This window comes from Heterocephalus glaber, unplaced genomic scaffold (genome assembly GCF_053883595.1).
Source record: "Heterocephalus glaber isolate CG9 unplaced genomic scaffold, H.glaber_assembly_v1.0 deba00001743, whole genome shotgun sequence".
NCBI classification, from domain to species: Eukaryota; Metazoa; Chordata; class Mammalia; order Rodentia; family Bathyergidae; genus Heterocephalus; species Heterocephalus glaber.
This window is the reverse complement of record NW_028258449.1, coordinates 3,664,265-3,690,736: the sequence shown is the minus strand read 5'-3', so window position 1 is coordinate 3,690,736 and position 26,472 is coordinate 3,664,265. Positions and strand designations below refer to the sequence as shown.

Here is a 26,472-nt window from a genome sequence, read left to right as displayed (position 1 = left end):
GTTTACTCATTTATAAACAACTTCTAACGATAATATATTAGTAAGACTATATGGATTAAGAAAATCACTGGGGTCGGGGATTTAGTTCAGTGGTTCCATCGCCTGTGACAAAAGCACAGTGTTTTGAGTTCGATTCCCGGTACCAAAAAAAAAAAAAGAAAACAGGGCCGGGGATTTAGCTCAGTGGCACCACGCCTGCCTGACAAGCACAAGGTCCTGAGTTTGATCCCTGGTACGGAAAAAAAAAAATCAACTGAAATAGGCTGCAATGTATCACAGCTCAAACTACAAACATTTTTTGAGATATAGCCCTTTTTGCAGCTGGTGACATAACCGCTTCAGAGGTCTGTGCCCTGAAGTGCTTACCCCTAAGGAGCAGTTATCACATAAAAGGCCAGCTCTGCCTTAGATTATGAAAATAAAATTGTGAGAAAGAACTTTTCTTGGCAGAACAAATTAGAATCTGTGTTCTATCTTTGTCAGACCACACAAGAAAAAATACAAGAATCAACTCACTCAGTAGATCTTTATTGACAGGTGCACGTGAATTTAGGATTGATAATTTACAGATAGAAAAGTATTACTTTTGCCCCCCTTAAAAAAAAAGCAAATGGTATCTTCTCTATGTATCTCAAGTGAATCATTTAATGTAAGTGAGGCTCAGTTTGATGTTACCATATATATTAACAGAAGAAAAATGGGAGCATGAACATTTTCCTTTCTCCAAAAAGGGTTTGGTGCCAGGACCAACTAGCCTGCTGATCTAACAGCAACTGGTCACAAAGGCCCAAGACTCTGGAAGACGATGATGTCCTTGGAAGCACTGTCCTCGGAGGACTTGTTCATTACCAAGAAGACAGCAGAACATCGAAAAATTAACTGGCTCAAAAATTATGCTGAGAAAAGTAGTCACAGCTTGGAAGTTCAAGAAGAGATGAGACCAATTAACTGTAGCTAATTAGTAATGCTGACATTTCCCTGGAGTTGTGAGAACACGCTGGTCAGAGCAGAGGGCTGTGAATCACTGTCCCTGTGAGCAAAGTGGTTTAAAGAACAGCTTCTCCAGTGCACCAACTGTGTTTTCAAGTATAATTCTGGCATTTATACCTATAAATACAGGAGAAAAAGCAGCGAGGAGAAAGTGTCAAGTATACAGGACATGAAACAATGTGGCAGCCCTAGAACTCCCAAGCTGGGCCTCGCTCCTCAGGAAAATCACACTTGGGCTCTGGCCAAAGCAACACCGGTGACAGAGCTGTTGATGGCTTGTTACAGGCAGGAGGCAAATGCAAGAGGACGGAGTCCTGGCTTTCTTCCCTCATCTGTTAAAAACTCAAAAGAAGGCAGCTGTTATACAAATTATTTATATCAGTTTTGTTAGCAATAAATCATTTTTAAATAAATCATTTTAAGGCTTGGTGTGGTGGCATAGACCTGTAATCCCAGCTACTTGAGAGGCCAAGATAGGAGGATTATGAGTTGAAGGCCAGGCTGGGTAAACTTATCAAGAGTCTGTCAGAAAGGGAAAACAAGGAAGAGCGGGAGGGAGCAAATTATTTTAAAAGTGTTTAAAATTGGTTTTAGATATTTTCCCATCATCTGAAAACAGAAAGAATTACGAGCCAAACAAAGTGATTTTTATTAGAATTATTTTGTCTTTGCATTACTTCCAGACAATATAGAAAGTGTCTCTAAATGATCAAAATATACACAGCATAAAAGAACACATGGTGATAATCAAGTTTGTTTTTACTTCTTTTGTTTTGTAGAATGGAAATCTTCTAGAAAATCTATACTTGAACTAACAAAAAAGCTTTTTTGCTTTTAACTTTATTTTGTAAGGAAGCTATTAGTAGGATTTTGGGTAACAAAGCATCCCTTTAAGCCAGTAAAATGACTTTAATACCATTTGGAATCATCTTGATAATAGAACCACTTACCTGCTTGAAGAATACATGGGACAATAAACTGCTTGCAGATGGTCTGCAATTTTAAAAAGAATTATTTAAAAAATAAACGTCATATTAGAATGTAGGTTATAATCACATAATGGTTAGAAATTAGGTTTGCAGCTATAAAACCCAAAACTAAAAAATTAAAAAGAAAGCTATGTCAGAAGCCCTATTTTTAGCTCCAGCTTTGACTTATAGGAAGAATTAATTTTAGAAGTAACCTTCAATTGCTCTATACTCAACATTTGTTGCGGATATACTATGTAGAAGGAATAATGCCAGGCACTAAGGTGCTAAAAAAAGATAAGACACACATACCTTCTTTCCAAAATATTGATGCTAATATAGTTACCTATAGTAATAATTTATATTAATATATAAAGGCAATATAAGTTTTTACATTGCTTAGAACTTTCTAAAATGTCTTAACACAAAGACAGTAATTAATGTCCAGAAAGAGTAATTTTTTTTTCTTTTTGTTACTGGGGATCGAACTTGGGACCTTGCGCTTGTGAGGCAGGTGCCAGAACCACTGAGCTACATCTCTGGTCCCCCAGAAAGAGTAATTTTTACAAAGTGACTTGGTTGCTAAATAGTGTGCCCAAGACTGGAGCCAACTGTTGTGATTTTGAATCCTGTGTTCTTTCCATTTGCTTGTTCCCTAGCATTGACATTTTCTAGATCAGACTAATTTTTTTGATCAAAAGATTGACAAAAGAGAATTTTACAGGAAGAGCGATATCACAAGGGTTCTATAAAATATAAACTCCATTATGTTTTGTGCTATTTAGAGGTAACCAATACCTCTTCTCAGGATCTTGCTGCAGACAGAGCTGTACTAAGCTGAAGAAGGCAGGAGAGAAGGTTTTTGAGGATGGTGTGTGCAGTCGGTCACTGCTGACAGTTTGAGTTCCACTGGAGACAAGCACACTCTCTCCAATCCCAGAGTCTACACCTGATAGGGAAGTTTTCATTCTGGAGTCTGATTGAGGGAAGATACTGAGATCCACTGGGCTATACAGAGGACCTTTAAGCTTCTGTAACAACATCTGAAAGAAAAATTTCCTTCAACCCCTTGCAGGCAAAATATTAAAACAACAATGACAATAAGCACCCAAGAGTCTACACAAACATGTTTATCAGAAGTTATCTAGAATATAAGAGGACCTATAATAGGCAAGCAGTTCATGGATTTTAGAAGCATTTACCTGAGTTCTGTGAATGTCCTGAAAAGGTACCTGCCCACTGGCTAATTCACATGCTGTAATCCCAACACTATAAATATCCGACTTCACATTATATCCATGTAAATCCTGTAGAACACAATTAGTTTCAAGTTCTTTAGTGTAAATAATTTAACAAAAAGTTACATATACATGTTTTTTTGATAAAGGATGGTGAACAATAGTGGGGAAAAAAGCCCATAATCAAGATCTACATAATAATATGGTTTACAATTTAAAATTTCTAATATAATTTTGACAAGAAAAAGTCTTGCAGTAGGCCATTCACCAATCCAATTGTAAGGATGCAATTGTCCTTTAGTCAAACTGAGAAGACACTCAAGACGCACAGACAACCAAATGCAAGGGCCACACCTGACCTGTCTCAGCAGTTCTGGGCTCAGCCACGGCTGCACTGAGGTGCTGAACTGTGGGAACTCAAACACAGACCTATGCCTTTGTCCATGCTTAACCAGACTATGCAGATGGGACAGGCCAGAGAGGGTCACCAGGCCATCACCAGAAAGGAGGATATGGCTGGCTTTAAAACTCCTAGAACAGAAAGAAACAATCCTAAGCACTAGGAATCTGGCCAATGAAGACAGAGTAAGTCTGGTCAGAATTAACCCATGTGTTTGCTTGGAAATAAACATCCCTTATAAAATAGCAGTGTGTCACATTTATTGCTATAAATATAAGAGATGTCCAAGGAATTAAGGAATTCTTTTCAGCTCCTTAAACAAAGGGAGATGTAATTGAAAGCTACATGTTTGGAATCAGTAATTTTTTTCAAGTAAGTAGTAGAATCAAATTATTAGTTTTCACTATTTTATGGTGGTGTTACAAAAATACCTAAGAATCTTAAATAAAATAATATTTGAAGCATAAGGTTATAATGTAAGATTCAATGCAATACTAATCCAATAAAATCCTCTTGTGGTATAACATTATTTATAAAGGTATGTCACACAAACATTTCCTTAACTGTCGGATAAATTACAAGAGCTTTATTTTTTTCATTCAAAACACTAATAGTGAACATCCACATTTAGGACAATAACAGAGCAGGAGAGCCAATAATCTGGTAATAAACCTGAGTTAATCAGAATGTAGTCCATTTGAAATCCCAATCATAACATTGGGAAAAAACAACAAATAGTAAGACAAAGAGCTTTAAGGAAACTGAAACAATAAGGAAGTTTACTTCAAATAACAATTAAAAAGCAAAACAAAGACCCAGTGTATCTTAAAAGACCACTGCTTTTCATACTCAGCCAATTACTTCTGCATCTGCAGTTTCATAGAGAATTGATATTCAGTATGATAATCTCAAGGTGCTACAATATATTTAAGAAATCGAAGATTAATTACCATCTGTACATTGTGTGTGTTTGTACTGGAAAGCAGATAAAAAAGCTCTTAATTTGCTAAAAAAAATCCCAACTAACTTGGACCCTCTCTCCTCTAGCTGGTTTCAGAGCATACTTGTCCTTACCCCTCATTAGACCAAGCCCAAGCGAAGCCCAGGCCGGGAGCTCCCTTAGAACAAGGGCAGTGCTCAGCACAGAGGGTGTGGCCTCAGTATGTTTGGCGAATGAACGTTAAAGGTTAGTGTCTGCTATCTATTGGCTCCTTCAGTTTTATTTATAAATGTCTAATCCTCCTCTCTAATACTCAACTGCCCCTTCCTAAAAGCTCCCTAAAAGAATCCTTTCTTGGACTGCTCACCGCCGGGAGCTGCAGGAGCTGCATCACAGGATCACAGTACCTCAGAGAGCAAAGGCAGAAGGCAGGAGAGCTGCACAGGAGGGAGGTGGAGGCCTTAAAATGCTCGAGGAGCTCAGACTTGAAAACGCTCACTGAGGAGAACGAAAGCAGGTTGAATACAGCGCAATGCTTTTATGAGCGTGAGCTGATACTTTGAAAACGTTGCAGCTTTTTACAGCAGAAAGCCTGCAGGCTAGCAAAGAAAAGGAAGCTGATCTTTGAAAAGAATTTCAAGGACAGGAAGCAATTTTAGGAAAAACCATAGGAAAATTAAAGACAGTTACAGATGGTCCAGGATGAAGCCAGCAGCCTTCCTGACAAATGCCAGAGGCTTCAGACAGCCCTCGCCACAGCAGAGGGCAATGCTCAGGTTCTTCAAAAACAGCTCGATGATGCCAAGGCGGGAGAAATGGCCTTATTAAGCAAGCCCAAATAAGTGGAAAGTAGCTAGCAGCTGCCAGAGAACATTTACGACAACAAGCGTCAGACCCTGTCCTCAGAGCTACTATGTCTGACCATAGTGTATGCTGTAATGTCCAGCTAAAACCAACACTTCCAAGTTCATTCAAGACAAAATTTGAATGTTTAAAAATTTCTTCTAGGGCTGGGGAATTAGCTCAGTGGTACCACCGCCTGCCTCCCAAGTTCGATCCTCGGTAGCCCCCCCCAAAAATTTCTAATCTAAAATTTCTTCCACTATTTAAAAATTGTTTGGACTGTAGCCAGGCATGGTGTGCACACCTGCAATCCCAGCACCTGGGAGGCTGAGGCAGGAGGATGAGGAGTTCCAGGCCAGCCTCAGCTACATAGCAAGTTCAACTCCCATCCCCCCAAAAAGCATTTGGACTATAAATATGTTAAAGAACTGTAATACCTTACTAATTAAACATGAGGCAAGTGATGACTTTTTTTAGGAATACATTTTTATAGAAAACTTAAGAATTAGGTAAAATACCAATAAATCAGTAAAAGAAAAAGCTTTCTTTCATTTTATAAAATGGAAATAAGTGAATACCTATGAATGCAGCCATTCTGGTGCAGATAGTTCAGCCCTCGTACTGCTCCAAAGAGAATATTTCTTATTAGAGTTTCGCTCATTCCTTCAGGGAAGTATGTCCTTAAGAGCTGACTTGCTGAACCTGAAAGAAACCAGTTACATCTTTAAATGGACAAGGAAAGTGACTTTATTTCCACCTATGTTTTAAGTGTTCTTTCCAACCATAAATACATTATTCTTTGGAGTCTAGCCACTTTCATGAGAAAGTGATTTTCCTTGAAGAATCTTTAGAAGATTTTTTTTCTTCTGGCTAGGGGTGTAGTCCAGTGGCAGAACACTTGCCTGCCATGCTTGAGGCCCCACATTTGATCACTAGCACCACCAAAAAACATTTTTTTTCTAATGCTTTTCTGAGATTAGGAAAGAGAATTTTCAATATAACTAAATAAAATACATATTATATGTGTATATGACATTTTTAAAAACCCATAAGCAGTTCACAAAGCTGTTCTAAAGATCGAAACACTCTGTTGCCAAGTACTGCGCAAGAGCCTGGTCTCAGCAAGAGAGAACATGAAGTGACCCTTGGCCTGCAGAAGCTCACATGAGGGGCCAGGCCACAGTGGGGCTCGCCAGCTCTGATTTATGGAGCAGCCAGAGTGCAGTGACAGGAAGCAGTGGCATGGCGTGCACAGGGCAAACTGTCTGAGCCTGCAGAACAGCAGCTGCCTCCCATGAAGAGAAGGGAAGGACAGAGACAAGGAGACAGTGCGTGCAAAGGCATGGGGTTCTTACAGAATTGGTGCTGGTTTCACTGATCGATCCTCCATTCTCCTTTTGCCTACAGATTATAGTCAACTTGAACCAGATACAGAAATATAGCATGAAATATAGAATCTGCCATTACATTTAAAGTAAAAGTAGCAAATCCTAAATCTAAGACCACACTCATCTTTGTAATGATGGTATTCAGGCTAAGCAATGAGTTATTTTATTTAAAACCGATTTTCTTACCATAGGCCATAAATGGAGAAATTACCCAAAGCCAACTGCCAACAGTGAAAACTGTCCAGTAAGTTGTAATATTGGGGTGCCGGAAAAAGTGGGATAGAATCACTGCTCTCTAGAGTAAACATACAAAAACCATTTAAAACACCTTTTCCCCCTATGATGAAGACAACAGAAATCATGCCAGCTGATACGCAAGGGAGCAGATTAATACTACATGGTTCTCAGTGCTTTCATCTCTAAATCTCATAGCCATGCCATTTAATATGGATGCTGGGATTCTACATGGTAGAATATAACACTTAAAAATAAGTTTAAGAGGGCTGGGGATTTAGCTCAGTGGTTTCGATGCCTGCTGTGCAAGCGCAAGGACCTGAGTTCAATCTCCGGTTCCCCCCCACCCCCAAAAAAGACCCTGTCTCAAAAAGTTTAAAAATATGTCCAAAAAGGGCCGGGGATTTAGCTCAGTGGTTCCGCCACCTGCCCTGCAAGCACAAGGACCCAAGTTTGATCCCTAGTACCAAAAAAAAAAGTCCAAAAATACATAGTTAATAAGAGAAGTGGAAGCAAATTGCACTTAGTCTTATTCTGTAGGGCATATTACAGTAACTACACTATTACCGCAATGGAAGCAACCAAAACCACACTGAAAACACTCTGTTATGGCTTGTGTCTAGATGTCCCCAAAGCCTCATGTGGTCACAGGCTATGTGGAGGGGCTGAATCTAAGGTGTGTGATTGATTCATGGTGGGGCCAGGCCCGAGGACACTAGGGTTAAGGGCACGCGTGCTACCCACCCTGCGTAGTCTGAGTAAGATAAAAGGGCAGGGAGATGCTGTTAAGGTCTCTTGTTGCCTTTGCTGTGTTCTGCGGCCATGACCTGTTGCCCCTCTGCCATGTGCCACTCGGCCTTGGAGCCAGCCGACTATGGACTGAAGCCTTTACAAACTGTGAGCTAAACAAACCTTTCCCCTTAACTTTAGGTATTGGGTATTCTGTCTCAGCAATGAGAGAAAAATAACTAACACAACTCCTACACCACACCACAGAGAGAACCACTGTTAGCCCTGTGGTATGGTTTCTTGTATTCTTTTTTTTTTCCTTTGCAGAGAAATATTTTAAAAATTAGGATAACATAAAAATAAAATTCTTTCCTCTTATGTCAAAAACAGTGACAATGAAAATGGTATTATAATATGCCTGAAATGTAATTCTGTTAACATTTACCAATTTGGAAGTGAATTTTTATTAACTAGATGGAAAGGAAACTACTTCTGTGTTTCAATTTCTGTTTGTGATGGAGTTGACTGAGGTGTTTGGAATCTCTAGACGGGCATGTTGAATGCAACATTCACTGGAAGGAATTCACATCAGCCACCTAAGTTTGAATGTATTTGTTCTTTGATATAATTTGTTCTCACATGGCTTCCAAATATTCCTTCCAATTTGGTAAACTACATATCAATTAAAAGAAATAGTATCTTTAACAGAACTATTAATTTAGGGGAGAAAAATCCTTACAGATGTAATCTCTCCAAATAGACATTACACTAAATAAATCCTTTTCTTCACATTGTTACCTGTAAAGCTTTCAGGCGCTCTTCTGTGAGGTTTTCCAGATTAGTGATTTTTATAGTTACCAGTGTTCCTGTAGGAATATGCCGTGCAAGATGCACAGAGGTTAGGTTGTCGAAACCTCTTCCTGTTATCAGACATAAAACTCATGTCAGTAACCAAGGAAGAAAAAAACTGACACTGGGTGTTTCATCAAAATTAAAAACTGATGCTCTTCAAACAACATTTAAAAAAATGAAAAGGCAAGCTTTGACTGAAAACATTAACAATACTTATGCCTGATAAGACTTCCATTGGGATACATAAAGAACTTTCATAACTCTATAAGATGACAAGCAATCCAGTTAGAACCAGGCAGGTCGGGGTGGTAAGGTGCATCTGTATTCCAACTACTCAGGAGGTTGAGGGAGGAGGACTACTTGAGGCCAGGAGTTCAAGGCCAGCCTGGGCAACATAGCAAGGCCCCCTCTCACCAAAACAAACAAAAACAGGCAGAGCAGGCAACCTCCAAAATAAGGTGTGGGAATGGCCAATATGCAAACAGAAAGATGCTCAAGACAAAGAAATGTAAATTAAAACAATGCCATACTGCTACATATTGATTATAATGGCTAAAATAATGACATTATGTGATACAAATTGTGATACAGCCAAACAATGGAATGTTGTTCAGCAATCTCCTACCCCATTTCCAGTACCTGGCAACCACTGATCTGATGTTTGTCTTATAAATGTATCAAAAGGATGTAATCTTTTATGTTTAGCTTTTTTCACTTAGTATAATGCTTCTGAGATTTACCCACATTGCATGTAAGAAGTTATTTATTTATTAGTTTCCTGAGATGGTCTTGCTATTAGTTCAGGCTGGCCCTGAACTGGCAGCAATCCTCATCCTCCTGCCTCAGCCTACCAAGTCCTGAGATGACAGGTGTGTGCCTCCATGCCTGGCCAAATTATTGTTCTATTGTTGAATAATAATCTATTATATGGCTATACCACAGTTTATTTATCTTTCATAGGTTGACAGATATTTGAATTGCTTTCAATTTTTTGATGTTATAAATAAAGTTGTCTCAGACATTATGGCACAGGTCTTTAGGAGGACACACATGTTCTCCTTGGGAAATACTTTAGATTGCTGGATCCTGTTGGAAGTGTATGTTTGTTTCCCAAGGCAGCTGCCATCTTGCATTCTGCAGTGTATGAGGGCTGCAGCTGCGTGGCACATGCAGCAACAGCTGGTGCTGTCAGCTTTTAGGGAAGCTGAGGAGTGGAACCCTTGAACAGGCACCCAGTTCTGTCCATTTTATCTTTGATACGAAGTGCATCTCCAGCTCATCTCCTCCTGTCTAGCTCCATGTCCCTGCCTTGAAGTCCTTCTCTCTCCCTGGACACACAGTGACTTCCTTACTACAGCCCGCATTCTCCACCAGAACGAGAGGGAACTTCTTCAGAATGCCTGCGCCTAGGCCCCATTCCCCAGCAATTTGTTTTCTTTTGTTTTTTTGAGACAGGGTCTCACTATGTAGCCCAGGCTGGCCTCAAACTTGTGATCCTCCTGCCTCCTGAGTGCTGGGATTTCAGGCATGCACCACCACGCATGGCTCTCTCCAGAATTGTGATCCAGTGGCTCTGTACTAGAATATAATTATTGTAATTTTCTAAAAGACACAGGTAACAAGTAGATTCTTCTTTCTTCTTGTGAATAACTGATCTACCATGTCTTCCAGACTGCTGCCAGAGCTGCACATCTGTCACCAGGTGGCGTTCACCAGCTGATGTGGAGACCCGACAGGATCCAGATCCCTGGCTGTGTGACTGTCTCAGAGCCTCAGTATCCTCCTCTGCAGAATGCTGGGTTAAGGTAAGAAGAGATGCATTATGTCCTGCTTGATGCCTGCTAGACACTGTTGTCACCACCATCATCATCAACAGTGGCTCCTGCACAGAGAGGGTGGGTTCCAAACCTCTGCCTAAACCCTTGGGGAGTGGGGAGGAGGTGGGGCCAGTTCCCACCATGCTTGTCTGGGTCTGTCTCCTGCCAGGGCCCACTCTTCCCCTTATTCCCACTTGTGGTCAGAGAGGAACAACACAATGACATCCTCCATCTCATGATCCTTACACATTTACTGAGGTAAACTTTTTCAATCTTATTTCTTTTTGGTGCCAGGGATCGAACTCTGGACCTTGTGCTTGTGAGGCAGGTGCGGTGCTACTGAGCTAAATCCCCGGCCTTCAGTGTTTAGATAACCACCCTCTGAACTGTCTTTCTAATTTTGGGGACTCTGTCAGCAGGTAGTACTTTAGCAAAGGTCAGATGGAGAGACACAAAGGCAAGGGCTGTGAGCACTGTGAGCCCTGGTCTCTGCCAGGAGGACCTGACAGCCTAGGGCACTGACAGGGTGCTCCTGGTTACTTAGCTTCTGTGAGTTGCTTCCACGCCTGCTTCTCAAGCCAACAATTCTGTGAGTCTACAATACTGTTCAAGAATTCCTTTTTACTCTTTGCACTTAAGTTAGCCAGGATAGCTCTCTGTTGTTTATAACAAAAAGTGTGACTGGACTATCTAGCAAACATTCCTCTTCTTGTTTTGTTTTGTTTTTTGGTACCGGGGATCTAACTCAGGTCCTTCCCCTTATGAGGCAGGCGGTGGAACCACTGAGCTAAATCCCCGGCCCTACATTCCTCTTCTTGAGGAGCAAGACTCTGCCATTTTTGTTGACTCTTAGAATAAACTCTCTATCGTCTCTGCTCTTGTGACCTTCAGTACACACCTCTACCACACTCCCTTCTACGAGCCTGTGTTCGCTCTTCCAGAGATGATATGACCTCTCCTCCAGCACCCAGCAGCCCCTGGCCTGCAGTGGTTAGCAGATGTTTCTGACTGTTCAGAGCAAATATATCACACAGAGAGCTATAAACAGTAACTCATTCCACACTTAACTGAGGAAGGTTTCTACTACAAATGGAATTTTGGGTAAAATTTCAAATTGGAAAGTTATATGGTTAAAGGCCCGTGACTAAAGATTTAGATGATGAAAGCTGGATGTGGTGGCCTGGGCCTCCGGTCCCAGCTACTCAGGAGGTTGAGGAGGGAGGAGCAGTTGAGCCCAGGAGTTCAAGATGGGCCTGGGTTACATAAGGAGTCCCCATCTCAAAAAAAAAAAAAAGATTTACATGATAAATATATGCATAAATCTAGAAGCTTCCCACAATACATAAATAATAACTATTTAGATTAGTGTGTTCCCTCCCTAAATGTACTTCAATGAAAAAGTAAAACTTCTACACAGCAATCTATAAAAAATCTGGGCCATTATCTTAAAATACATATAAAATTAACTCAACTATTTGACACAGTAACACCAATTCTATGCTGTAAGTGATAACAGAAAAAGACTTGCCTGTAAAATAATCTTTTTTGTCATCAATTTCATTTCAAGCAATGAAAGGTTAATTAGTAAAATCCAGGGTTTTTACCTATTTCCACTTGCAGTTCATAGTTAGAGACATCGGTGGAACATAGCACCTCACTGGCTCTAGATTGAGGTGACCAGGAAAGGGTGGGTTCATCAACCTGCATTTTACAAGATGAAGACAAAATAAGTATAAACGTATTTATCCATCCCATTTGCTGTCTGCCCAATGAAAGATACTGATACTGTATTTTCAAACAAACAAGACCACTAGGGACGCACTGAGTGGTGCTGAAGAGACCATCCTAAGATCCGAAAGACGTGTACCAAGTTCTAACTGACGTTAGAGAACGATGAGCATGTGAAGAGGGAAAGGGCAGGGAAAGCACGAGTACAAATAGCAAGGAATATTTTCCAGCACCATTTCCAGAAAAATATTTAGACGCTGCTGAGAATGGATAAAGATTCTTCAGGGCCCCAGTAAGTGTGTCAGGGCAGAACTGTAATGGCGGAACAGGTACCCACCCATACTGTGCTCTCTGCACCCCTTTCTCCTCCTCAGGGTGAGTGCTGCCAGGAAGGCTCACTGGTCAGGGCCTGATGCCCACACTGCAGCCCACTAACCCTGCTGGGGAAACTCAACCTGGAACGGATAAAAAGGGAGGTCAGAGAGAAAAGGAATCCTATGGAGACAGGGGATGGTGTGCACACCTCCCAACTGAAGGGCCACATACCAAGACGAAGTCTCCTGGGTGCCTGAGCCAGGGGCAGGCTGCACCCAAACAGAGTGGCAGTGGAAAGGCGAGCATGTAGCAGGAGGAGGAAGAGACCTAAACCACTGGCATCCCGACAGCATGAAGATTTCCTCAGGGACACTCAGCAACCTTTACAGGCACCAGCAGGTGTCAGGGATCTTGTTACTGCCTCCAAGCAGGGGAGACAAAAGAAGAGAAAAATTACATTGCCATGTGCTAGGAATTGTGCTGAGTACTTTTTACATCCTTGACTCCTTAGTCAGGAGAAAGAGATGGAGTTTGAAACAGACAGACGGATTCATGGAGATAGTGGCAGACATGGTCCCTAAACTTCTGAGAGCATGAACCCACAACTAAAGATGAGTAAAGGTGAACACACTCCAAGAGGAAGAGGAATGCAAGGTGCTCTCAATCTGTTTTTTGGTACCAGGAATCAAACTCAGGACCTTGTGCTGGCCAGGCAGGCACAGTGGCCCGGAGCTGAACCCCTGGTGCAGTGCTCTTAATCTGTAAACCTGTCCAGAAGACGAGAGACGCGATGCACTGGGGCTTGTGGCTCACTGCTTGAAAGCTGGCATGACATCAATGGGTGAGGGGCTCAGATCACAGCTCACCAACTCTATTCTGCTCCCATCTACTGAGTTAGGAAACGGTCATCATTAAAGTGCAAGGGACACTGTCTCTGTTTGGATCTGAAATGGTCCCTAGGGCTGGGAATTTAGCTCAGTGGTGCTGCCACCTGCCTTGCAAACGCAAGGTCCTAAGTTCTATCCCCAGTACTAAAAACAACAACAACAACAACAACAACAAACTAGAGTGAAAAGTCCCCTAGAGGTCATCTGCTTAAAGGCCTGGCTGCCAGCTATGGCATGGCTCTGAGGCAGTGGGACCCTGGGGAGCCAGGGCCTCAGTGCAGACACGGTCCCTGCAGCGCTCCTGGTCCCCACCTGTCCGCCTCATCTGCCTCCTGTCCACCACCAGGCTCACCAGTCTGCTTCCCATAATGCGCTCCCACCGTAACATGCTGCCTCACCACAAGCCCAGAGCAATGGAGCCATGCCACCATGGACCGAAACTTCTGAAACTGTGAGCCAAAGTAAACCTTTCTTCCTTTAAAGTTGTTTTGCTCTAGTATTTGGTCACAGTAACAGAAAGCTAACACAGACATCTATATTGTAAATTAAGTATTCAGTGTACCAAACAGGTTATTTTAAATAGGTTCAAACCTCTAAGTCAAGGGCAATTACATTTTGGATATTAAGTTTGCACATATACAGTACAACTTAGATCAGAAACCAGAATGGAAATAGTCAAATATTGACCTAGTTTTCAAAATGGGAGAAAACTAACTAGTGACAAGATTTTGATCTAACTATAGTAACAGAGTTAGCTCTTTAAAACATAAAACAGCTCCAACCTGGAGGTTTGGACTTTCCAGTTTCCCTGTGTCAGTGACAGCACAGAGACAACAGCAGTGGCTGCTAACTCAGAACCATGTCTACCCTGAAGGGTATGACTTGAGCCAACTCATTGCACACTACCTCCTACTGTACATAGGGCTGGTCCTCAGAAGGAGTATCAGTGAGTAAAAGACAGAAATGAAGACAAGTGAAGACAGGGCTGGGATAAATTATAAGCAAGACCAACTGGGGTTATTTTATTTTTCAGCAAATTTTGCAAGGCAAATTCTATTCTGCAGCAAAAATTGCAATGGAAAGTAGGGATTAAAAGAAAAGATCCCATCAAGGACCCAAGTTCGATCCCCGGTACCAAAAAAAAAAGGATCCCAGGGGCCAGGGATTTAGCTCAGTGGCACTGCACCTGCCTCACAAGCACAAGGTTCTGAGTTCGATCCCCAGTTCTGGAAAAAAAAAAAAAAGAAAAAAGAAAATATCCCACTGGTTCCAGAAAAAAAGTAAAAAAGATCCCAGAAAAATATATACTACTAAGTATGTTCCTTTAAATATTATTCTATGTATCAGGGACTGCCTTATGGAAATAAAGGTAAGACAAGATGCCTCCTTATGAATATCACATTATGGCTGAAGAAAAACAGACATCAGTCATTGTGAAATAATGAACAATTTACAGGAATGCCTAAGATAGGCGGCAGCATTATGGGATTAAAAAGTGTAGGAAAGATTTCACAGGTGTGCTATCTGAACCACTTCTTTATGAATGAGGAAGAATTTCATGGGCAGAAAGGGAAGTAGGGTATTTCATGCAAATAAAAGAATATGTGCTGGGTCGGGGATTTAGCTCAGTGGCGCCACGCCTGGCTCAAGTGCCGAATTGATCCCCGGTACCAAAAACAAACAAACAAAAAAAGAATTTAAAAAGAGTATGTGCTAAGGCTCAGTAGCAAGAAATAAAACTCAACAAGTATACACCACAGCATTACGGATCCTTATATAATGCTAAGAAGTTTAGACTTTACTCTCAGGGTTCAGGAAGCCAATGGAAGTTTCCAAGCTGGAAAGCAGCACCAGTAGGGCTGCTCACTGTTGAACGCTGAGTGGTGGGAAAGGACTATAGGTAAGAGTCTGCCTGCAGCAGGCCAGGAGCAAGACGGCTAGACGGGACTCTGAGCAGTGCTCCTACAGAGCAGAGGAGGGCTGGAGACAGACTCCTAAGAGTTGGTGTCTAACTGCATGCCTGCATGGCGTAGAAGCAGGAGGAACGTAGTTCAGAATCTACAGCAGGAAGACGTGTAGATGGGTCCTCATTAGCCATGGCAGGAAACACCGTGGGCTGGTGAGATTTGAGAGAAGACTAAAGTTTACTCAAACTCAGTAGAAAGAGGCACCTTTGAAAAATCAAATCTGAAGTATAGTATCAGCACTTCTGCTGCCCAGGAAAGAGTCTAGGATTGCAGGTAATGATCTGAAATCATCTGTTCACTTGATGCCGGGTCCCCCAGGACCCTGAGGTAGCACCTGGACAATCTGAAACCAAAGCAACCTCAGGACCAGCTGAAACTGCTCAGGGAACTTTGGTTTAGGAAAGAGAAGAGGTCAAGTACAGACGTGGAGAACAGGAGGAGGGGAAGAAACAGTAAAAGGCACTGCAAAGAAAAACCATAATAGACCCAGGAGTAAAGGGTGTTGCAGAAAGCCAACGAAGAACGCTGACTTCTCAGCCATTTTCTTACCAAGCACTGCCGGGTACTGGTTTCAGACTGCGTCTCAGGTCTGAGTGACTCAACTTGTGTTCGTGAAGTACAGAAACAATCCTGGAATCAGAAGTACATAAAATAAATGAAAGATGTGGCAGAGTATAAGCAGGGGTGGCTTGGAGATGGGTTAGGAACTGAGAAAACGAGCACTGTGGATTGGGAGCCAGGATTCATACCACCAAGGTGCTCAGTGCGGAGGGGAAGGGAGACGTAGCTGGGTGTGGCAGAGGCAAACATCGGTTAGAACTGTGCTTGGTGTCATCTCTGATCCTCGTCCTATCTTTTCTTTTCTCATTCCTTTTTGTTTTGGTACCAGAGATCAGGAAATCGAACTCGGGACCTTTTGGTTGCAAGGCAGGCGGCAGAACCGCTGAGCTAAATCCTGGCTCTCTTTTTTTTCTTCTTTTGGTACCGGGGATTGAACTCGGGGCCTCGCACTTGCAAGGCAGGCAGTGGACTTTATTTCTTGAGACAGGGTCTCCCTATGTAGTTCTGGCTGGCCTTGAACTCACTATGTAGCCAAGGCTGGCCGTGAACTGTGGCAGTCTGCCTGCCTCAACCTCCCAAGTGCTGAGAGTATAGGGGTGTGCCACCAAGTCTGGCTCAAAGGAGTCTCTTAAAGTCCATCCTTGTGTACTTAGCACTTTGTAGTCAGTTACCTAAAAGGGATCAAATTTGCTGTCTCTAAAAATATGTCAGAATTTCTTTTTCCTTCTTTCTGTTTTTAGTCTGTCTTCGTGAGATGAGGGCTCCCGAAATTGCCCGTGCTGGCCTTTAGCTCAGCCTGCTGCCTCAGCCTCCCAAGAAAATGAGTTTATGTGTGTGTCCCCATGCTGGCTCGGAATTTCTCAAAATTAAATTATGATTTTCCCAGTTAGCCTAATTTACTGATTATTTTTAGTTGAATTCAGCCCTCTGATATTAGGATCCCCATCTATCAAAAAAAGGATTAAATTAATTGGTCTTTTGTATCTTTTCCAACTTACAGATGATAGGAAAGTAAAAATCTTAAGTAATCCTTTAGAGCAGGGTCACCAAGTTATGGTCCGTGAGGCATCATCACCCAATGTTTGTGAATAAAGTCCAACTGGAACTCTTACTCTTGTATTGGTTTACATAGCCTACGGCTACTTTCAAACAGCAGAAGGGAGTTTAACAGAAATCATATGATATGCAAACACCTGTGGCCTTTACAGAAAGTTACCTGATCCCTGCTTTAGAGACTGAGGTATTTCATCTGCTGGGGCAGATGGGCAGAGGTGAGGCTGAAGTCCTGGCTCTGATTCTTGGCAATCACAGGCACACTTAAAATGAGGGTGATGCCACCTGCCCCGATAACCTCACACAGCTTTAAAGACCGAGATCACTGTCTCCATGTGAAAATGTTCTACTCAAATATTATATTGTATATATAATGGAGTGAAAGTCCTCAAGCTACTTTATCGAAAGCAGCTATCTCGGCTCTATCATAAACAGAAGACAAGTTGGCATCTGTACCTTATACTATACACTGATAAAAATATTTTTGTCTAGGGCAGGGGATTTAGCCTGCCTCACAAGCACAAGGTCCTGAGTTCGATCCCCAGTACCAAAAAAAAAGTTTTGTCTGATTAAGACAATGGGTTTATTAATGCTATCTTGCTTTCTTTTAGTGAGACGGACATTTTTAAAAAGGGATTTTTGAGAGACTTAATGGACATGCGTGGCAAGGCTAGCAGGATGGGACTGGCATCTAAGTACAGCATATATATGAGGAAAAGCAGGTATGGACAAAGGGTAAAAAATAGTGAATATTTAAAAAGAAGTACAGGAGAAATTCTTTTGAAAGAGACAAAAGCTCACTGAGACCACAAGTCCTTTAGGACAAAATACCTCTGACCAAAACAACAGCCCATCATAATATGCACAACTGTGCACTAACATCTACCTGCTCTGATGGCACAAGATCAGATCCATGTCAACAGGAACTTACCAAAAGAGACATTGAATCACTTTAGTTCACAGAAAGTAGCAAAGAGCCATCTATTTCAAAGATTTTTGCTTTATCTTCCTTTCAAGATGCAGAAATATCCTACTGTAGAAAACAAAGCAATGTTACATTTACATAAAAAGTTACTGAATATCTAGTTGCTATTGACCCACCCAAAACTCAGGGAACTATTCCTTGACACAAGGACCACAGACATTTCTCAAGTGTCTTGAAAAAGTACTTTCTTAAAAAAAAAAAAAAAAAAAGTACCTTCTTTTACTCAACACTATTTGGGATCCAAAATCACTACAGAAAGGCAGATTGGTTGGGTGGGGTGGCACATGCCTGTAATTCCAGCACTCAGGAGGCTGAGGCAGGAGGATTGTGTGTTTGAGGCCAGCCTGGGCTACACAGTGAATTCAAGGTCAGCCTGAGGTACAGAGTGAGACCCTGTCTCAAGAGAAAAAAAAAAAAAAAAAAGCAGACTGGAAGGTATTTAAAGCCTCAATCTAGTTGCATCTCTCATTCCCTGTCTTTTCTGGTCTACTCTTTAAGAGAGTCCTGAGTAAACTGGAAAACAATGTAAAAAAGCAATTTTGAACTACTTTTGATATAAGTGGTGCCACTTACATCAAAAATAAACCCCAAGAATTTCCAAAGCTTTCTAATTGGATTAATTGGTTATTAAATTATTTGGGTTCCCTGGTTAACAAATTTAGGGAAGAATCAGGATTAGTAATGGGCTATTAGTGTTTTCTTGTTGCCAAATGTTAGGGAAAAAAAGAGAAAGAGAATTTTTTATATGAAAACGACTTTTTTGTAGTTTGAATTTTTTGTCTTGTGATTTCTTTTTTTTAGTGCTCTATTTTGAAATTTATTGTTATCAAGGATACATAAATCATTGTGCAAATAGTTCTTGTCCATTTTCAGAGAGTATTAATATCAATATATTATTTGCAATTTTCTGCAACAGTCTGAGGATTTTAATAGAGTAACTTCTTCAGATTCAAGAAGATACAGAACCAGCACCAAGGGTTTCTAGACCTTTACTAACAGAAAGGGTGCAGTATTCTAAATTTGCTGATGCCTATTGTTCCCTCACTTCTAAATAAAACCATCTCTTTCATCTAAATTGTTTCATTATTTTGTCAAAATGTCGCCAGATTTGATCAAAGCATCTACAGATATCTGAGCAAGATAAGAAAAGGATTTTGCAAACCAGAAAAGCATAGAACAGTACCCAGTTTTTTGGCTAAGAATTTACTCGGGATGTTCACTATGAATGAAAGGTGGAATGGGAGGAAGAACTTGAAAGGTTTGGTACTGGAGTTTGTGCTGCGGAAGCGAGAAGTCAGTGCCTGCCCTACCGACCTTCCAGGTAACAGAACAAATGAGGTCCTCATCTGAAAGTGCTCCTGACTACCAAGCACTGTGGGTACACAGTAGGCAAGACTGCAGGCTGCACTGCCACATACTCACACGTGGTGGCGGCAGGGCAAAAAGCAAGGCTCTTCCGGGAAGCAGGCTGGCAATGTGTTGATAACCATGAAAGCATTCAGGCCCTCTGACCCAGTGAAATCCCCACTTGTAGTAATCTTTTCCAAGGAGTCAGCCAAGGAAGGGGAGAACCCACACACATGCTCGTTACCTGGTTATCTGTACCAGCCAAATGTTTACTACACACGTGTGTAATGCACGGCTGCCATGGAATAGCCCTGCACTGGGCACGGGACACCCCTGGTAACGAAGGCAGACAAGCCTGAGCCCTGGCGGCTGACCTTCCTAAGAGCAGAAGGGTTGCGAATGACTGAATTTTCGGGTTATCGTTGTTTTGGATCCTACTTTTTTCACTTAACATCAGCCAGTTGTTACTAATTGTGTTGTTTTAAGCAATAAAAGTTTTCGGAAAAATTCAGAAGTCTGCCACAATTGTTAGTACTGAAAGGGCAGTCCCCAGAGTCGCCTAATCCCAAAAGTTTTGCATTAGATACTCCAGGGTGTTGAGATAATTTTATAAGACAATTTGAGGTCAAGGCAGCAGCTGCTCCTGGCAAAGAAGTGGGGTAGGAGACTCGCTCTTTTCTCCTGCATGCCTTTTGTTAGGTATGAATATAAACCGTTTCCTTAAAAAGTCGACTTTAGAGACTTACGCCTCAGTATTCTCAAGTACCTTAGTGCAGCCCTTTGCACGTGCATCTAAAAAGCTAACCGCAACACAACTTCATAAATAACACACCTGTTCTTTGACAGAATGGGTCATTTGACCGCTCGTCCGTAAAGTTAACACTTCCTGAAAGCCCAAGGGCTCGCTTAGGCGCAGAACTCGAGTTCTGCGGAGGCTAATCTTATAGGAATGCAGAGAACTCGATTTAAGTCTCTTTGTTGAGCTTCAAAGTTACTGTAATTTTCAAAGTGATCTTGGGAACCCATAAAATCTTGACGATGACAGCGACGCTCAGCGGGGCATTTTCCCTGACTCAAGCTCTGCCGGGGCCTCGGTCCCCACCCGACCCTATCCGACCCGACCGACTCCCGGGGAGCAGTCTGGGGACACGGCGTCCACACTGCGCGGGGCGGGAGGCCGGCAACCTCAAGACCCCGGGCGAGGGGGCACCCGGGGGAGGCTCTGAGGAGGGGAGATGCAGGCTGGGGTGGGAGGGGCCAGGGGCCCCGGGCCCCGGCCGAGGACTGCTCTCGCGCGCCCGCCCGTCTCCTGCCGGCCTCCATCCTTACCCGAGCGGCGCCCGCTGCCAACGACTCTCCGGGCGGCCTGCAGGGCCGGGGACCCCCAGTAGGGTCGCGGAGGGGCGCTGGAGGGCGCCGACCGCGAACTCTACCCAGCCCCGCGGTCTCGGTCCGGGCGGCGGCGCGGGGCGGGGGGCGGCGCGGGGCGGGACCTCCGGGGCGGCGGGCGGGGAACTACAGCTCCCAGCAGGCCGTACGCGGGCCGTGGGGCTGCTGGGAGAGCGGGGCGCCTGCCGGCTTTTCCGACGCGGTGGGCGCTGCCTCGTCCCGCTCCGCGCCAGGCCGCGGTCCCGGCGTGAGGAGGTGGTGAAGCGCCCGCCCGCCCTTCCGCGCCCGGGGGCCTCCTGGCCGGGGCGTCTTGGGGCCGCAGGTCTCCGGTTGCGCCCCTCAGCGCGCCAGCCTGAGGACGCCGGGCTGTCCGGTGAGTAAGCCGCGCGACGACCTCGCAGCCCCCGGAGGTCGCCGCGGACCCAGAACCTGGGCGGAGCCGGGTCCTCCCGGGAGTCCAGATTCGCCCTGGACGGCGCCCGCTGGAGCCCGGTCAGGACCTGGGCTTCGGCGTCCGTACGCTAAGCCCTAAGCTGCGGTCGCCGTCTGGACGGGGTCTGTCCATCCTGGTTGTTCTTGCGGTTGATTTCCAGCCAGGCGCATAGTGTCTTTAGAAGAAAGACACCGCACTTTAGAATGAAGCTTAAGTAGCGGGATTGACCGGTGTCCTTTTTAATGCCACGTAAAAATAAGTCTCCCAAACACAAAAAGTCAAGGATCGTCCTCATAGCGATGACCTCGGTCACCTGACCATGCCCCCTTTACTCAGACCTGCTATGTCTGCACAACAAGAATAGTTACTTTTCGTTGGAAATTCAGGCTGGAATGGACCCTAGGAACAAAATGAAGCAGGCTGTTTCAGTGTTTGGTCTGTCACGATAAAGGTTTTGACCTTCAAGTCTTTGCTGCTCTTCAAGTCTGAGCTGCCGAAGTCTCAAATAGCACGTTAATGGTGGCGAGGAGACACTTAGCTGCGGAGGTAGGCGAGGAAGGGCAGAGATACGACACTATCCTTGCAGCAGTTATTGCAGCTTTCTAGAATGGAATGATGTCCAGTAAGTCTCACACATTTAGAAAGCACGTACTATGTGAAGACGATGTACTGTGCACACATTTTCATTCACATGAGGGAAGAATGAGATCCGGAAGAACTGACATTTGGAGTACTTGGAGCTTGCCAGGTACACCAGTTGTGGGCTTTTCTGCATACACAGCTCAGTTACTTTAACAAAGCTGTTGTACTCGTCTGAGGCTCAGAGATTTAGTGCTTATGGGACACGGGGGAGTTCAAACCCAGAGCTACCTTGCTCCAGAGTTACAGATCAGATGACTTCTGCCTCCTTCAAATGTTACACACCCTAAAGTTTGAGGTTAAAAAGGATTTTTCAGCATTTTTTCCTAATACTGGTCTCAACACTCCTTGAACATCTAAAATAAATCCAGAACCCCTCATTTAGTACTTTTAAACAAATTGTTCTCTCAGCCTGCAATTCCCATCCTTCACAGAGCTGTTCATTAAGACCCTAAAAGGCTGTTCCAGATCCACTTCATTGTGTTTGGGTCAGAAAAGGTGGGACTGGACTTTCCTCACAAAGGTCCTTCCCAGGTTGTAGGTTTATGGTTCTGCAGTTGAAAGTATGAGTCAAGGGGTGTTGTTCTCCAGTGTGAATGGTCAGTGTCTGTAGTCACAAACAGTAGAAAAACTTGTTTCTTACAAATTTTATTTCAATACCCAAAATATGTTAAACATCAAATTAAGGAATGTGGCATGATAATATATTATTTCATGTTCATTTTGAGTTTTTCATTTTGAACTAGTATCTCCTGTACTAGTTTTTGAACCTCTTTAATTTATCCTATTTAGTTGGAAAGAAACCTGAAGCATTAAGGTAGTGGTCACATTTAAATACTTACTAATGGAAGGAGCTAAATTATTCATGGTTTCCAGTCATATCTATCTAGACCTGCAGTGTTCTTATAATAATAGGAAACATTTATGTAATACTATGTACCACATACCTATCTAAATGTTTAAATTATGCCCCCAGTAGCACCATGAGATAGTTTTTAGATAAGCAACTAAAGCAAAAAGGATAGTATATCCACGTCATGTACTGCAGAACAGTAGGTTTGACTAAGTGTCAAACCAGGCAAGATCAGAAACTTTATTCCAACATTTACTGATTACCTCTTGTGTACCAACCCCTCAGATAGGTGCTTTAATTATGATAAAGTGTTTGTCTTTACAACTACCCTATTCAGAATAATGCTGAATAGAAGTTTAACATTAAATAACTTGCCCTAAGTCACAGAGTAAGTTGCAAAGTAAGTATACAACTGGAGCGAGGACTGGAATGGAAGCTTACCTTACTTCAAGTTGTATGCTCTTTGCTTTACTCCTCGTTGATCAAGTCTTTATTAAATGCTTTCAGTGGACTGGACTCTGTGCTGGGTGCTGGCAGTGCAGTCTTCACTGTGAAGGTGTACAGTCTGAAGAGGGAAGGGAACACTTATGCGAGCAGTGTACAGAGGTACAATGGGAGCACAGAGGAAAGGCACTGCAGTCGGTGTGCATTGGGAAGGCCTGGGCCACTCTCAGGGAAAACAAGTGGGATTAGCTTGGGCAAGAAAAAGGGAAAGGGTGGTTAGGGGCTCAGTTGTGTCCAAATCCTCATGTTGAAGCCCTAACCCCTATAACTGAAGCCTGTGTCTTATGTTTGGACAAGGGTTTGAGGATGATTAAGTTAAAAACATCCTTTGGGTGAGCCCTAATCTAATCTGACAGCTGACTTTATAAGCACAGAAATTTTGGATGTAAGAAGAAATACCAGAGATGCATCCGTACAAGGAAAGTCCAAGGGAGGATGTGTCAAGAAAGCTGAGGAAATGGGCCAGGGACTTAGCTCAGTGGTGCCGCAGCCTGCCTCTCAAGGAGGGTCCTGAGTTCGTTCTTGGTACCTGGCCCTCAAGCCTCGGGAGTTGTGAGAAGATACATTTTGATTGTTTAAACCACATAGGCTGTGATATTTTGTTATGGCAGCCCCAGGAAACTAATAAACACGGGGTTCCAAGCAAAAGAAATGACATACAGAAGGCCTTGTAGGGGTGGCCACGTGATTGAGGTTTCATTGTGAGGAGAGACATTTGATGATGAGATCAGGGTCTTCAGGGTGGTATGGCTGTAGACAGGAGAGACATTTGAGATATGACCCTGGAGAGTAGGCTGGGCCTGATTAGCAAGATTTTGTATGAGATCTGAAGGGGCTTTAAACTCCTGAGGGGGGTGGAATGGGTGTGTAGCAGATTTGCATGTTGGTAAGACTGTTCTGAGCAGATTATAGGGTTATGACTGGTCACAGGGAGACTAATTTACCAATAACCATAAGAGACTGAACCAAGGAGGTTGTCTGGATATTGAAATACCAAACTAAAGCAGAAGCTTTTTTAATATAAGGAAGACTGTAAAAGGAAAAGCTAACTCGTAAGGCATGCATAAGAAAATTTAGAAAGAACTTGTATATAGCAGTGTGTGGGGACCCTGGCTGTGCTCTTGCCATTTCGCTTTCCCGGTGTATGTCATAAAGCTTTCACCAGTCAGCACAGCATAGTCAGTCTTTTTCCATTCTGAAACACAATTTTATGTATCTAATAGATCCTTTTATGGTGTTCACACTGTTATAAACCCAGTTCTCTGAAGCCTTATGAAATACCTGCTATTATCTCCATTGGCTACGCCAAGGTAACTGAAGCACAGACAGGTTAAGCAACTTGCCCAAGGACACATAGCTAATAAATAGCTGAGTTGGGATTCAAACCCAAGCATTCAGTCTTCAGTCTGTGTCCCTGGGCTTACATTATGCTGTTGCCCTGTAATGTTTGTCAAGATCTTCAATTACTTGTGGAGAAAGAGGGAAGGAATAAAAAATAGAGTGTGTTTGCTGTAAGTTAGACAGTTTACAAGAGAAGACGAGCAACAACTACAATGAAAGATTCTTGAAAAAGTCTTCTGGAGAGGGCCGGGGATTTGGCTCAGTGGTTCCGCCGCCTGCCTCGCAAGCGCAAGGACCCGAGTTCGATCCCCCGTACCAGAAAAAGTCTTCTGGACAAAAGTACCTTGGTGAGAGGCAACAGTGACTGGGGCTTGGGCTTCTGGGAAGCTCGGTGGAGAGAAAGCACTCAGCGGGTGTGTGAAGCGCTAGGCCTTGGACACGGAGTGAGGAGAGCACAGCAGAGGTAGAAGAAGTTGCTGAACAGAGTGAGTGGGTTGGGGCTTCCTAGTATGTCTGGGGAGCTAGGATGTGCAGTCCTGTTGGGCTGCAGTGTATTGTGTGGCTGGGGGAGGAAGGTGGAGAAGCCAGTTTGCTAGGAGGGCACAAATGTCTGGGGTGGAAAGCTCAGTGGGGCAAGGGAATGAAGCAGTTTCAGGCATGAATGACTTAGGAATAGGCCAGATGTCTTTATCCTTTAGGAGAGGAAAATATTTGCCTATTCCAACCCACCAGCAAACAAGTCCTATGTTCCCTGACAGATTTCTCTATTTCCATTTTTTTTTTCTGGTACCAGGGATTGAACTCAGGACCTTGCACTTGTGAGGCAGGCGGCAGAACCACTGAGCTGAATCCCGGGCCCTAAGTTCAGACTTTTTAATTGGACTAGTTACATTTAAATTTACAAATACCTCCCCCATAATCCTTTCCTTAGGTGGGTCTCTGTACTGCTAACAAACTGGCTCTGTCTGCTGCTTGCTTTGGGGTCTTTTTTTTTTTTAAACTTTTTCAAAGTTCTATCTGTTTTTTTTTTTTTTTTTGGTGCTGGGGATCGAACTCAGGTCCTTGCACTTGCGCAGCAGGTGGTGAAACCACTGAGCTAAATCCCCAGCCCCATGTTCTGTCTGTTTTTAAAAGGTTTTCTGTCCGACACCTCTGTTCACATGCAAACCTTTCCATCCCTAAGGAACCCATTAAAATCTTACATCTTATGTGAAGCCAGACCATTTCAGCTAGAAACTGTAGTAGTTATGTTGTAATAACCTATCAACTATTTACTATCCAGTGATGTTATCTTACTGTCTTAGATTTCTTACCTTATTTAGGTGTTAGATCAAATCTACATCTTGGAGCTTATTAGAGCTCTCCCCAGTAGATTTTAGGTTTCTTAAATCTTTAACCTCCTTTTGGATAGAGGTTGTTATATACTCCTCTTTATCTTTTTTAGTACCTTTAGTTTAATTTAAGTGGCATTTTTTGAAAGCTGCTAGTTGTCATTTTGTTGAAATTTATTTTATAACTAACTGCTTGATATGTTCTGACTTTATTTCTAACTTTACTACTGTATTGTTCACAATTTTAGTATACATGCTGCTGAAGTGAGCACTCTAGCTTTACTACTGACTCATACAACCTTGAGGATATCCAGTTTAACCACCCTGTATTGTGATTTATTCAAGATATAAAATGAGCATACAAAGTCTGCCAGTGGAACAGAGGTGGAACTAATTTATTTTGTAAACATCATTGAGGTCTTTGAAACTTGTCTATCTTATCTGCCAATGTTGGCCAAACTGAGTTCTTTCTCTTTAGAAAGTTTTTTGAAAAGTCACAAAAAGAAAGGAGTAGTTAAAACAGGGGCCTAATTTAAGAGTGTTATACTGTATTGTATAACAGTGATGTTGGTGAATTATGCAAGTTAATGGTGAAAGAATTCACTCACTAGTTTAGTTAGTAGTTCATTTCAGGGCTGAAGGTGTAGCTCAGTGGTAGAGTGCTTGCCTAGTGTGCACAATGCCCTGAGTTCCCTTTCTAGAACCACAAATACAATAAACTCTGCTCTAAAGTACATGTA

The 26,472-nt window shown here is 42.9% G+C and overlaps 2 protein-coding genes across 8 annotated transcripts in view; one reads left to right on the top strand and one right to left on the bottom strand.

Moving 5' to 3' along the window:
- Positions 1 to 507: 507 nt before the first annotated feature.
- On the bottom strand, positions 508 to 20,739 carry Stradb (STE20 related adaptor beta). Of its 3 annotated transcripts, none has more exons than XM_013068337.3 (12): positions 20,572 to 20,739; positions 17,842 to 17,943; positions 15,846 to 15,926; positions 12,004 to 12,100; positions 8,529 to 8,650; positions 6,954 to 7,062; positions 5,958 to 6,081; positions 3,556 to 3,727; positions 3,161 to 3,265; positions 2,757 to 3,001; positions 1,941 to 1,983; positions 508 to 1,332 (listed from the first exon to the last, which is right to left on the bottom strand). In XM_013068337.3, exons 2-12 carry the CDS (start codon positions 17,851 to 17,853, stop codon positions 1,270 to 1,272), a joined length of 1,173 nt encoding a protein of 390 aa, XP_012923791.1. In that variant the 5' UTR covers positions 17,854 to 17,943; positions 20,572 to 20,739; the 3' UTR covers positions 508 to 1,269. The 3 variants fall into 3 exon arrangements, with proteins under 3 accessions (XP_012923791.1, XP_004872342.1, XP_004872343.1); XM_004872285.3 differs by having other exon boundaries at positions 508 to 1,322; XM_004872286.3 differs by having other exon boundaries at positions 508 to 1,322; positions 17,842 to 17,940; positions 20,572 to 20,713.
- A 55-nt stretch (positions 20,740 to 20,794) lies between these two features.
- Positions 20,795 to 26,472, top strand: part of Trak2 (trafficking kinesin protein 2) — a 60,123-nt gene continuing 54,445 nt past the window's right edge. For 3 of the 5 annotated variants that reach the window (XM_004872288.4, XM_004872287.4, XM_004872291.4), the window contains exon 1: positions 20,795 to 21,004. The gene's annotated coding sequence lies outside the window, so the exon portion shown is untranslated. Of the gene's footprint in view, positions 21,005 to 23,063; positions 23,163 to 26,472 lie in introns of all 5 variants that reach the window. The other 2 variants (XM_013068336.3, XM_021250267.2) reach the window with 2 other exon arrangements.

Excerpts from the sequence above, each read along its gene's own strand:
- Stradb (XM_004872285.3), bottom strand. Across the intron at positions 6,082-6,953 it reads TTCTCCATTTATGGCCTATG|GTTCAGCAAGTCAGCTCTTA; the intron begins GTAAGAAAATCG and ends GGTTTCTTTCAG. Across the intron at positions 3,002-3,160 it reads AGGACATTCACAGAACTCAG|ATGTTGTTACAGAAGCTTAA; the intron begins GTAAATGCTTCT and ends TTTTTCTTTCAG.